This window comes from Condylura cristata, unplaced genomic scaffold (assembly GCF_000260355.1).
Source record: "Condylura cristata isolate star-nosed mole 26May11 unplaced genomic scaffold, ConCri1.0 scaffold00004, whole genome shotgun sequence".
Taxonomy (NCBI): domain Eukaryota; kingdom Metazoa; phylum Chordata; class Mammalia; order Eulipotyphla; family Talpidae; genus Condylura; species Condylura cristata.
The window spans coordinates 55,474,400-55,488,133 of record NW_004567105.1 but is presented as its reverse complement, the minus strand read 5'-3'; the positions used below and the strand labels follow the sequence as shown (position 1 = coordinate 55,488,133).

General features: G+C 31.5%; 1 protein-coding gene across 15 annotated transcripts in view; it reads left to right on the top strand.

The window, feature by feature from the left end:
• SLMAP (sarcolemma associated protein) overlaps positions 1–13,734 on the top strand; it is a 127,985-nt gene that overhangs the window by 71,058 nt on the left and 43,193 nt on the right. For 7 of the 15 annotated variants that reach the window (XM_012720323.1, XM_012720316.1, XM_012720312.1 and 4 more), the window contains exons 6-13: positions 878–940; positions 3,619–3,714; positions 4,339–4,410; positions 5,824–5,964; positions 6,984–7,121; positions 8,190–8,358; positions 8,445–8,495; positions 8,994–9,044. In XM_012720323.1, coding sequence (XP_012575777.1) covers positions 878–940; positions 3,619–3,714; positions 4,339–4,410; positions 5,824–5,964; positions 6,984–7,121; positions 8,190–8,358; positions 8,445–8,495; positions 8,994–9,044 — 781 coding nt within the window. The remainder of the gene's footprint in view (positions 1–877; positions 941–3,618; positions 3,715–4,338; positions 4,411–5,823; positions 5,965–6,983; positions 7,122–8,189; positions 8,359–8,444; positions 8,496–8,993; positions 9,045–13,734) is intronic. The other 8 variants (XM_012720314.1, XM_012720319.1, XM_012720313.1 and 5 more) reach the window with 3 other exon arrangements.

The following is a 13,734-nucleotide window of genomic DNA, read 5'->3' as shown; positions in this document are numbered from 1 at the left end:
ATACCAAGAACTATTTCAGAAGTAAATAATAGCCTTGACAATTTAGAACTAATTTTCAAATATAAAGCCATCTAATTTTGAAAAATAATGCCACCTCTTTGTCTTTCAGTTAGCGATTAATAAAAATATATTCTAAGCTTAAAAATGAATGATGCTGTTCGCAACATTAATAATTTATGACTTTTATAGGGTTGAGGATGTGCATTAATGTTAGATGTGCAATAATGTTACTGTTACTTATCAGTTCTCTCCCAGCCCCCATTTTTTAATAATGCCATAGTTCTTGAGTTCTAAGCATTTTGCCTGTGATTTGTAACATGCAAACACCAATATGCAAGCTACCTTCTTTCTAAAGCCTACCTATAGTTGAAGGAATATATTGACAAAAACTATTTTCATTGCCTTTGGCCGTAGAACAAAAATTCTGTTCATATCCAGCCTTTCCTTACATTCCATAGACAAGTACCTTGAGCATATGGCTTCTTTTAAATGAATTATGATTTTTTTTTACATATTGAACAATTATGTAACAATGAATTTTAAAGGAGAAAAATGTAGATCTATTGATTTAGGAGTTATTATTTCTGGATTAAGAAGAGCTATCTTGCCTTTGTGCTATAAATTTGTGATTTGGTTTATCAAGGAGTATTTTTGAGTAGCACTTGATCCATCACCCTGATTTTAAATTTTAAAGTAGTCAGTATAAGTATGCCTTTTGCAAATTTTAGACAGAAATATTTAAAAACCTAGAACTGAGTAATTTGAAAATTAATTTTTACATTGTATATTTAAGCAATAGGCATTTCATGTACTTTCCTATAATTTTTTTAATGAGTATTTTACTTCACTATTGAGATTATATCATTTTTATTTCTAGGTTGCTGCTAACACTCCAAGTATGTACTCTCAGGAATTATTCCAGCTTTCTCAGTATCTACAGGTAAAAGTAAATTTGAGAATTCTTAATCATTAAAAAGCAGAATTAAACAATTAGTGTTTGATTTTTCTTGTTCACAAATATAGTTAAAAGAAATGTTGTCTGAATACAAGTACAAAAGAAAATGTATTTCAAAGTAAAAAAGGATTAAAAATAAGTCTTTATGAAGAAAGATAAAAACAAGTAGAATTGAATTGTTAAGACTAGAGAATATACAATGCTGTACGCGAAGTTTTTCTTTTCTTCAAATACAAAGAAGTTGTAAAATCACTTTAGCCAGACATGACTTTCAAAGAAAATTAAACCTACAGTGATTTTTGTTATTAAGTATGTTAATAGCAAATAATAACATAACATTATTATATGTCAGATTCTAATTTAATACTTTATATTGATGTTTTTAATCCTCTTAAAAATGCTCTAAGGTACATGTTTTATTCTAATTTTTACAGATAAAGAGGAGAAGGAATATATAAAACTGCATACCTAGTATGTGGTAGAATTGGAATTTGAACCCAGTCAGACCTCAGAGTCTCTGCTTTTAACTGTACACTGGGCTACTCAATCTATATAAAAATATTTCTTGATAGGGCAGATAATTGAGTTTCTCCCTGAATAAATTGACATATTTAAAGAAATGTTTTAAAATATTTATACAGATTTCTGAAAAAGTGTTAAATTTCATTTTGGTTTGTTAGAATGGAGCTGAATTGTTATAGATTTCAGCTTATTCTTATGGTGAAGGAGCATGATCAAGGCACACCCTAATTAGAAATGGAGGTTTTTGGTTTTTTCTTAGGCTTGGCTCTGCTGTTCAATTAGTTCTGTGACCTTGGCTGAGTCACTTTACATATGTAGGTCTTTGTTTGCCTTTTACTTAAAATGAGCAGCTCAAATTAGTGATCGTGTGTCCTTATATTCTTTTACTAAAACCAGTCACTGAAGGGCTATTTTCCCTCAGTTTACAACTTTCCTGTAAATAAACCAGAAATTGTGACTGCTAGTTTAGATCTTATTTTCACTAGGCATAGAAAAGCAGTTTTACATACTTGTAATTTTTCAGTGTGTCAAAAAAGTATACACTCAAGCCTAGTATTCCCTTCTTTTGACCTGTGGCTTTAACTTCTGATCTGTTGGAAAAATTGTCAAACCCTTTTGCCTTATTTTCCTCATGTATGATATGGACATAACAATAGCACTAGGCACACAGAATTGTGAAAAATAAGTGAATTAATATATTTAGAGTATGTGGCACATGGAATGTATGTCATAATTATTAGTAGCTAGCTAACTAGTTCAATAGGAAGGCATGTAATTGACCTAGAGATCTTACTTTGAGGGGTGGGGAAAAAACTGAGTTTAATCTGATCTAAACCTCCCTTTTGAAGGTTTCCTTATGAGAAATATGGAATTCTTATAGGTAACGATTTCCCAACACTATGCTGTCGTTATCAGTCATCACGAACTGCATATATAAAATTCTAACACATTCCTATACTCTGTCCAACTTTCTTGTCAGTTCTGTAGTAGTTATAATCTGTCACTATTATTTTTTCTAATTTATTGAAAAAATGTGCTTGCCTTAGAACTAACATACTGATCCTGGAGTTGTTAGACATCATTTAGGATGTGTTTCATGGAGTTATAAAACTCTAAACGAAATTGAATAGAAAAGGTGAAATGGTACCATCTAGTGGAAGTAGTGGTTGTTTGGTAGTTTTATTTTTAAGTAAAACTTTTTGCAGCATTAGTGTAATTTCCTGGGTATTAGAAATGTTTTAGAAGCTTGAAATAAACTTGGCAAGTATTTTTTAAGTGTAAACTTGGTTTTAATGTGATTTCTCAGGTTGTGTGGCTTTCACTAGGTTCCTTAGTCTGTATTTTAAGTTATATTAAACAATAGTACCTCTAACTCTAATTAGACCTGATTTTCCCTAATCATTATTAAGGATGTAGAGAGCAATAAGTGCATGCTTTAAACTTTAAGTACTATTTGAAGCATACTCTTCTCTGTTGAGGTTGTTCAGAGGTATTATTAGGTAAGTGCTCTTCTTTGGATAATGACAGAAATAGAAGAAAGGAAATAATAATGATGTGCCAAAACCACAAATGAATGCTGGGTGAGCATTTTCACCTTGACTTTCAGTGAAGGAGAGACCCTCTTAGCAGCTGTCAAATGTTAACAAGTGACCTAGACATAAGGCTTTACTTGCCAGTGTCTCTCTCTTTAAAAACATTCCTTTGATAGTTTTGTAACACCTTGATCATTTTATTGCATTAAAGCAGCATTAGGTAGACTTATTTTTTTTTGCTGCTAAGTGGTATACAATCATAGAGAACAGAACACATAAAAATGCAATAGGCTATGAAGCAGCTGCTCTCTAAACATTTTCAAGAGGAAAAATTAATTCTTGTGAATTATGAGTTAAAAAAAAATTAAAACCAAATGACTTGTTTCTGTTTTAGGGGAAATTGCATCTAGAGCACCCCTAACAATAGTACTTACAGCCCAACAACTGATGTAGAACTATGTATATTTTATAAAGTAGATTTATCAAGCTTGACAATAAGACATAAAGTGAGATATGAGAATATTTTCAGAATGTGCTAAAACTGATTACTCTTCAAAGGAATCACGATGAGTTTTTTTTTTTATAATCTTTTGTGATTTATAATCTTAGGAGGCCTTACACCGGGAACAGATGTTGGAACAGAAGTTAGCCACCCTTCAGCGGCTACTGGCCATCACCCAAGAGGCTTCAGATACCAGTTGGCAGGTATTCCAGATACCTTTATGTTGAAGAAGTATTTAAGAATCGTTAATATCAGTTAGATACTAAATAAACTAAGATTTTATTTTTATAGAAGAAATACCGAAAATTTAGCATTTTAAAATGGATGGGCAGTTTTATGATTTTATCCTTTTTTTGGCAACAGCAAACTTTTTTTTGTTTTCTAATTATTTTTTACATCATTCTTCATTTTTATACAGTATATGCTTTATCTTCTGGGGGTGTAGTCATTATGAAATTTCTACCACCAATTCATCCATGCACCATTACCATAGTCTCTTGTACCCTTCCCTCCCCTATTTTGATCTTACTCCCTCTTCCCCCCAACAGAGTGTTTCTGGTTTATAGTTGTCTATTGATTTTGGTTTTTGCTTTAATATATTTACTTTTTTTCCCCAGTACCTTATTTGTATCCCCTCTCAGTGAAACCTCCTGTAAGTGAACCCATCTAGTATTTTTCTTTCTCTTTCTGGCTTCTTTCACTGAAATTAGCCCATCAACTCTACCCATGTTTCTGCAAATGTCATGAATTTATCTTTTTTGATAATAGCAAACTTTTGAAATGTTGTTTTTAATTACTCTGGATTTCATTTAATTTTTCTCCAATAGGCTTTAATAGATGAAGATAGACTTTTATCACGGTTAGAAGTTATGGGAAATCAATTACAGGCATGCTCCAAAGTAAGTATTAATTTCAAGTACATAAAGAGAACTGCATAGTTTTTAATATAGCTTTACTTCCTTTCCTTTTGAGAACACGATAAAATGTATGTTTACCATTCTTTCAAATCTTTTGTAATTATGGGAAATTTTAAATGTATAAGTAGAAAGAAAATGTATATGGAAAACCTGTGTTCAATATCCTCTCTTTTCCATCAGTCAATATTTATTGGATAAACTGGATCATTTTTCCTTTATAATTTCCATCAACCTGGATTGTTATGTATTTATTTATTAAATAATTATTTATGTATGCATAGAAGAGCTGGGGTATAGGCCAAAGGTGTGAGGGGTGAGAGGATTCACCAAAGAGTAGGGAGCAGAACAGGCAAATCCACTGAACTTCACTGCTGAGGGGAGTGGTGGGTGAGACAGGAGAGAGATGTCTGCTTGGCCATGTGGGTACATCCCTGACCAGGGATGGAACTTGTGCTGCAGTGATTGTGGATAGCCTCATACTGCTGAGACTTAACCCATTGCGCCACCAGAGACCCCTGGATTGTTAAACATCCTCTCGCACCTTCTCTCATAACATAAATTGGTAGTTTGATGCAGAGATTTGATTTGACTTAGGTTCAACTTTTTTTTTTTGCCAGAAACACTTCATGGATGGTATTATGCACTTCCATTAAAAGGCATCACAATGTATACTTGTCTTTCTTCTTGAAATATTGACAATTTTGATGATCCTTGTCTAAATCCACTATTTTATTGTTTACAAAAATAGTGATATTTTAATTCCATCATTCTATAATTTACTAGCTGAATTACTTCTAGAAAGAGAATCTTCCTTCTCATATTTCATTTAGACAATGAAATATTGTTCCTTATTTAGCTTCAAATTATCCCATGTTTGGACAATGAGAACTTCTTCAGTTGAAACCTGTGTCCTTTTAATAGAACCTAGTTGACTTTGCTAACTTCCCATTGTCATATCACACAAATTGTTCCAGACTTATCTTGTAAATTTCCTGTCTCAGAACTGGAACCAGCTCTTAACTGTTGGTTGACGCATTGTTTTAAAATTCTTGGCTCCCTTGAAGGGATCCATTCCCTTAAAGGTAACAGATTATTTTTTCCCATAAAAGTAAATACTGTGACTTGTGGTGAATATGACAAATAGAGAAATAATTTGTTCATTATATTTGAAAGATAATCTTGATTTCCTTTGATATTTTTTTCTATTGGGAGTGTGAAACTTATTTGTGAAAGCATAACTTACTAACTTTAAAATGCAGCTTCAATTATTACAGGGCCTGCATTACTTGAAGTTACCGTATATGGCATTCAAAGAGTATTGCAATGCATTGTTATTTCAAATGGTAAATACAAAAAAATAACATGGCTATAATTATAAATATCTTTTAATCCTAGAATCAAACAGAAGATAGTTTACGGAAGGAATTGATAGCATTACAGGAAGATAAACACAACTATGAGACGACAGCCAAAGAGTCCCTGAGGCGGGTTCTTCAGGAGAAAATTGAAGTGGTTAGAAAACTTTCAGAAGTTGAGGTATTTCAATTAACAAATTCTAAATGGAAATGTGGTTTTTAAATGTTGGCCTCACATTGGTAGATTCTAGGACATTTTAAACTTGGGTATTACTATACAGCTAGGAGGTATTTTCATCTGTCCAATGGAAAGAAGCATTATGCTACTTCATTGTCAGGAATTCTCAACATAACCACATGAGTTATGATTTCACCTAAGATTTGAAGCTTATGATCCCTAGTCAGTAACTGAAGAATAAAAGCTCAACTAAGGAATCTTACTGTTGGCAGTATGCTTAGGAGTCAGCCACCACATAGTAGAGCATAAGTGCCAGGGCTTTGCTTTTTCTCTAAAGTAGAGCACCTATACTACATGTTTTCACTTTACTCACACTCCAGAGAGGGAAAAATTGTGTTTTAACATTGGAGGGTTCAAAGATATCACATTATCTGTAAGGTTCTTTGTGAGTCTTCTAGAAATAATCAAAATGTGATTCTCATTATTTAAAAAAACAACCTAATCAAAGGAATAGGCTAGTCCTTTGAACCACTGCAAAATTACCACAGATTACCTGTTACTGCATTTAGTTAAATGCTTATTATAAACAATATAGTAAATACATGTAAGTAGAGAATAGTTTTTATAATAGCTTCATCATATAATGTCTGATTTATTATCATTAAGTTGACATATAAGTAAAAAAGTTTCTAGCCGTCCTTTATTAAATTAATTGCTGTATATTATTAAACTTGATTTGAAAAATCGATAAACTATATTTTCAAGGCCAAAAGTCATGTTCAGTGGCTTAAAAGGTATAATTATATAAAGGTAACTAACTTCTTTCCCACTCCTTGTTTTCCTGTTTCAAATACTTAGTTGTTGTATTTTCTGATTTAGCATATGCCCAAGGGAAATTGAAAGACTTATTTAACCCAGCCTTATATAAAGTTAAGGGCAGATGTTGATTTAGAACACCGATGGTTACACTTTTTTTCAGACTGCATTTATTCTAACCCATGGACTGTAAATTTGAATTTCAGCGAAGTCTGAGTAATACAGAAGATGAATGTACCCACCTGAAAGAAATGAATGAACGGACTCAGGAAGAATTACGAGAACTAGCCAATAAATATAATGGAGCTGTCAATGAGATTAAAGATTTATCTGATAAATTAAAGGTATGTATTTACCCACCTTGAGAGGTTTGTTAAGCTAACAAACTGGATAGCTTAAGAATTTAGATATTGTTAAATAGCTATTGATATAAAAATTGGTAATGATCAAAATGTACAGTGAAGTTAAGGTACAGGATTCTAGCAAACCCCCTTACCACAGATAATTGAAAGTCTGGAAAACCTGACCTTTTTCCTCTGGATGGAAATAAAATGGTAGTATTTCACAATAGGCTTCTCTTAATATATAATACAAAGCTACTGACAAATCAGCAAAACCCAAGATATTCAGATTCACTTAAAAAACTGAATCATTTAGCTTTAGACAGTTCTAAAAGCAGGGGTCCAGCCATGTTTGTGCTGGAAGAAGCCCAGAGGGAGCCCCTTGGAGTAGTCTTGAATACTTACAACCTTTAATAACACTATTGACTCTGCTTCCGTTTCAGCTCCAGCTATGGGGTTCTTAGGATAGGGACAGAACAGACCATAGGGCCCTGTCAAATTGATCCTTTAAAATTTTATAACTGAGTTGTGAAGGCTCACTTTTATATAATTCAAACCATGAATTAAGTGACTAGAAGATGCATACGTTTGATAGAGAAGAGTAGAGTATTCCTTCCATTAGTGTGACTGGCTAAGCTATAGTGGTTTTAAAGATTGATTTTATTAAAAGAAGGTTGTTTTGAAAAGTGCTTATAGCCTTTATTCCTTTAACTAAGTATAATTTTGTTTATAATTTCAGAATAAGTTATATTTTAGAATCCACAAACTGACAGAATAGTAATTTTAGGAGAAAACCATCCCTCTTTAAAACTGTAGAGATTTAAATTTTCACTCTTTTATGTCTATGTACACTAAGCCTGGCTCTTGCCCCAAATTTTTTCCTCCTAGGTGATATGGAAGCACAATCCTAATACAGATCACTTTTCTCATCATTTCACATTCACAAATATTTTCTATGATAGTGAATATTCTCTTTGGAGCTTTACATGAATAAAAGCAGTCCTGGTTTAAGATCTCTTAGTACAGCCAAGTTTTATCAATGAATTTTTTTGTTGTTGTTGTTCCAAACAGGTAGCAGAAGGAAAACAAGAGGAGATCCAACAGAAGGGACAAGCTGAGAAAAAAGAATTACAACATAAAATTGATGAAATGGAAGAAAAAGAACAGGAGCTCCAGGCAAAAATAGAAGCTTTGCAAGCTGATAATGACTTCACCAATGAAAGACTAACAGCTTTACAAGGTAGTTAGCTAATCCACAAATGATTTGATTTAATTTTTTTTTCTTTTTATCTGTGAAATATCTTTTTCTTGGACTTTTATTTACAGTACGGTTAGAACATCTTCAGGAGAAAACTCTTAAAGAATGCAGCAGCTTAGGTAGGTGTTATCAAATTTCTTACTTAAAGCTGAATTTTACCTTAAACTTTTGACATTTACTATTTCACTTTGGATACTTATTTTCTTGAAGAGGGATGTTTTTATATGTTCTTAAATGTAAAGTATCTATATTCTTGAAAAACTTCTTTGCTATATGCTGATTGCCACCAGTGGGCACCCTTGTTTAATCCTTGCAATGAATGAACTTTCTGCATCTGAGAAGTTCTACTTAGAGATATTTAAATAAGAAAAACAGGTGAACAGCAGTATCCTTTTTCTGTTGAGGATCTTTGGAAGGCTACTGTGTAGTTATAGGTTTTTCTCTAATAGATATTATTTTCTATTAAAACCAGTTAAACCCACCTTGTAAAAATGAATTTAAAGTGTTCTAGTCAATCTTAATGTATATAGGAATATAAAATACCATGGTTACACTTGAGACCCATTTTAAAGTGATACTTTCTTTGATCAGGCAATGATACACTGTCTTAATCCTAGGGATACAAGTTGATGACTTCTTACCTAAAATAAATGGGAGCACAGAAAAAGGTAGTGTAAAAAACTTAAATTTATTTTTCTTTCATGGCATATTTTCACTGTTTAAGCAGGATAGAAAGGTTAGGGGGTTTAAGTGTTTGAAATGAAAAGCATGCTGTTCATAAAACATTAACTCCTCTTTTAAAGTCAGTCTTTATTCTGTGATTCATAATGCATTATCTATCGTTAGATCGTCCTTGTTATATAAAAATTTCAATTATTCAATAATGAGAACATTATAAAGTTTCAACTTTAGCACTGATATGTAACAATGTAGTTTTCTTGTCTCCCCCATTATGTTTTTTTAAAAAACAATGCTGCCATTTTCTTCCATAAAGTACTGTTTCCTGGGGAAAATTATCCCCATTTTTAATTTTGTGCCCCAGTACCTCTCTTGTCAAGAGTTTATGTAATGGCCCATTAGTCCTTGGATTTTTTATAGAAACTGCTATCTTTATCCATCTGTTTCATCGATCAGAAAAAAAAGGGTCATTTCTGTTAATCTAAAATATCATTTATTAGTTCATGGTACTATGATCCTTCTTCTTGAATAGCATGGGGTTATCTCTTGCCAAAAATGTATATCCTATATTGGTTTTTCTACTGCTATATGTGATACTCCTATCCAATGACTCCTATGTGCCTTCAGTCCTGAAATGAAGATCCTTACTCACCTATCTGCCTTTTCCTAGCCAACCATCATTAATTGAGCACCAACTATGTGCCAGACTTTGCATTTGGTCAGAGTATAGAATGATTAGAACTGTTTTCTGTGTTTACCAATCTTTGTGCCTCTCATTTCAGTTTTTATGTAAAAGTTAGTGGGAGGTAGCAAGAACATTTCTCAGACTTTATTATAATAATATCAGGGGATATCTTTATTTTTCTTGGATAGCAACCAAAACTCTGCTACAAAGTTAGGAAATGCTTTTATATTGTTTGTTTGATCAATTTTTAATTAAGAACTGGCAAAATAGGCTCAAATAATCATGTATTTGTCAGCTACAAGATCAAGACCAAAGATCGCATATATAGTGAATTTTGATATTCTAAATTAAAAAAAAATTAGTTATTGTTATTTAACTGTTCTGTGTTTGAAGTCTAGCGTGGTTGAATATCAATTTGAGATCTTTTAAAGGTATATTCATTACACCAAAATTACTAATTTCTGTTTATTAAGGATATTTAGCAATCATTTAAAATGATGTAATCTTCTTTTCTAAAAGCTTGTCATCATCAAATGAATTTATATTTTCTGTTGCCATTATTTTGCCTTCTTTCTTTCTTTTTTCTTTTTTTAATTCAGATCTATCAAACTTTGATTTGAGCATGTATTTATTATAATATTAGTGTTAACTGAAGCTGGTACCATTTTGTTTCTTCAGTTAAAAGTGAAGTATTACAAACACTGAATTAGTTAACTACACTTTGTACTATTAGAGTTGTCATATTCCTACTTACATTCTTTACCAATTCCCATTGATTTAGATGAAAATTAGTATAGACAATTCCTTTAGTTAAGATTAAATAAGGTGTTTTGGATCCTTAAGGTAATGCTTACTATGATTTTTTTCTTGCTAATGTGTGTTTTTTTAGTGGTTATAAATTGAGTAGCATGAGAATGATAATATAATTTCTTCAAAGTAACTAGGTGCTAAAAAATCTGTAAATACACAAAAGTTTCATTACAACAGATTTGATTACAGAGTAGATTTTGGAATAAAATGGGTCTATTCCGAATCATTTGTGATATAATCACAAACCAGTTTTCATGGAGTCCAGTATTATTGAATGCCATAGTTATAATGTATTATCAGATATGATTTTAATTAAAATTTCATTTTAGATAGTGAGAAAACCAAGTATAGTTGTACGAGAATATTTCAAAAATGTTTAGGTATTGATTTTAATAATTCTCTAGTAAATTCCACTTTCAGTATTTCTTAAATCTATAGTAACTTCTGTAAGCACAGGTTTTTTCCCTATAAATTTTTTTCATCTTATCTGTAAGTATAATTTGAATATACCTTTGAGGCCATAAAAAAGTACTCTCTTATTAGAACTAATATGAGAATCATGTACTGAATTTTTATAATTCTGATAGCTACATTAACATACATAGAAGCAGGTAAAAATAATATATTTAAACTATATATTTGATAATATATTTAAGCTATTGTATTCAAAATATTTCAACATATAATCAACATTAAAAGATTATAAATTACTTTGCATTGTTCTTTCTTACCAATTCTTTTAAATTAGTATATATTTATTTTACAGCACACATCAGTTTGAACTAGCCACTTTTTTATATTATAATAGTTTATTTTTATACCATTTTGTGCCTTTTCCATCTCAGTTGTAATCCCCATGGACTTCCCACCACCAGTTCACCCATATACCATCACCATAGTCCCATGCACTCCCTCACACACACACACACACACACACACACACACACCCATTTTTGATACCAGTCTTCACTCCACCCCTGTAAAATGTCTCTGGTATATAGTTGTTCATTATACATATATTTTTCCCCGACCCTTTAAGCTCCTGCTATGAGTGAAACCATCTGGTATTTTTTTTTTTTTTCTGGTGAACTAGCCACTTTTTAAGGAGTCAATAGCCACATGTAGCGAATAGCTACTGCGTTGAACAGTACAGATAAAAAGAAAATAAAAATTGGTAGGAAAAGTGTATCTGTATCTATCTATACACATACATACACACATAGACATATACACATATAAATGTTTTATATGCCGCAGTTCTCTGTTATGTTTCTGTATTTTTTTTTATATTATCTATAGCCCTGTTTCATATTATAGACACCCCTTGCCTGATTCCTTTTGAATTATCCAGTAACATCTTTTATAGTTTTTAGTAAGTGAATTTTCTAGGGCCTAAATTCAGGTAATGGAGTATGAAAGGTATCATGATCTCAATTCCTTGCTTATACTATCTGAAAGACTCTTCTCTATGTGTTTAGGAATGCCTTTGTGGACGTCATGTATATATGTCTTTTTTTTTATTAACCTACAATTTTATCTAAGCTAGTATAGTAAATATTTTACTATAAAATAGTAAAATAAATGTAAATGTAGACTTCAGATATTTAAATTAGAGCAGATAAATGAGTGATTTTTGGTTTGGTGAATGATGGTGGGATATTTTGCATTAATTTCATGTGAAGTCCTGTGATGTTTATCTGAAACTTGCTTTCAAAGAAGTTATAGTCTTACGTTAAAATTTTATTTCAAATGAGTTATCATATTTAACAGTGACATCGTTTAGTCTAAGTTCTGAAAATATTACCAATAGCTTAGATAGGATTGTGGAAAACAACTGTTTTATCTTGGTAATTTCTATTCAATTGAGAACTCTTGTTTTGGATTTCTTGACTCCAGTTGGCAAATGTTATTTCTTATATCTATTATTTTTGTTTCAAATTTCTGTTGCAGTTGGCCTTTTTTTCTTGGGAATGGGGAGGTTACAGTATATCTCTGTATAATATTCTAAGTATGTAATGCTTTGATTTTTCCAAAACATGAGTTTTATCAACCTCTCCCCTATATGTTTCTGTCTTGTGTTGATGGTAACTGTAGACTGAAACTCTGCACCCCTTGGGCAAAGCCCTTATTGTTGTTAAAGGATAATAGATTTGGGTATAAAGATAAAGAAGAAGGCTATCAGTAGGATATCAAGAGAAGTTGATTAGCCACCAGAGTAGGGGGTGATTTTCTCCCAAGCAATCAAAGTTGAAATAAGAGGTGAGGTAGATTGAGATGGAGAAAAGGAAAGAGGCCTTTGCAGTCAGTGTTACTAACTCATGTCCTTTTTGATAGATTATAGTGCTTTCATACCTTCCAGATGGCCAAGATGTTGGAGGGTATTTTTAACCCTTGAATTTCCAGTCTGTTGGTCTTGAAAGATATAAATATATTAATTGAAAGATGTTATTCAGATTCAAAACTTAACTCTCAAAGCAAATAAAGATTATTGTACGGGCTGAAACTTGAAACTACTGTATTATATTTTGATTCTCTCCAGTCTTCTAAAAGAAAAAGGAAAAGGGAAAACTAATTCTACTTCATCTGAGCAAATCCATTTACCAGTCTTTTAGTTTAAAATGTGCAGTTGTTGCTTTTAAAAAATCATTTAAGATAAACAATATCATGTTTTTATTGTATATGAAGTACAGATTAAGTGACTCAAATGAGAAGACTGTAAAATGAAAGTGTAAAAATTAAAATACTGTATCTAGTTTCTTTGAGATTTTAAAGGATTATAACATTAAAAAGTATTAAAGCATTTACCTTTTGCCTCTTAGAGGAATAGCTTTGAAGATGTGATAGAGAATAGTCACTTGAAAATTAATTCAGTAAGTACAAAAAAATAAAATTACTTAGGGGTGTTTATTAAGCACTGATGGAGAAAGTGTATTTTAAAGTGGGAGAAGTAATATATTTCTTTGGTTTTCTTGAGTTCTTTGCATAGAAACTGCACCTTTTAAAGCTAACCATTTAGGGTACAAATTAATTACGTAATTATAATTTTTAGTTTTTGACAAATATTAAAATATATCAAATTTTTATTAATCTTATTTAGCATACCCATGTTAATACAATTCAGTTTTCCTATCTTTGCTGTTGGTTTTCCAAAACAGCAATAAACTTTATCCTTAAAGGTGTTTCTT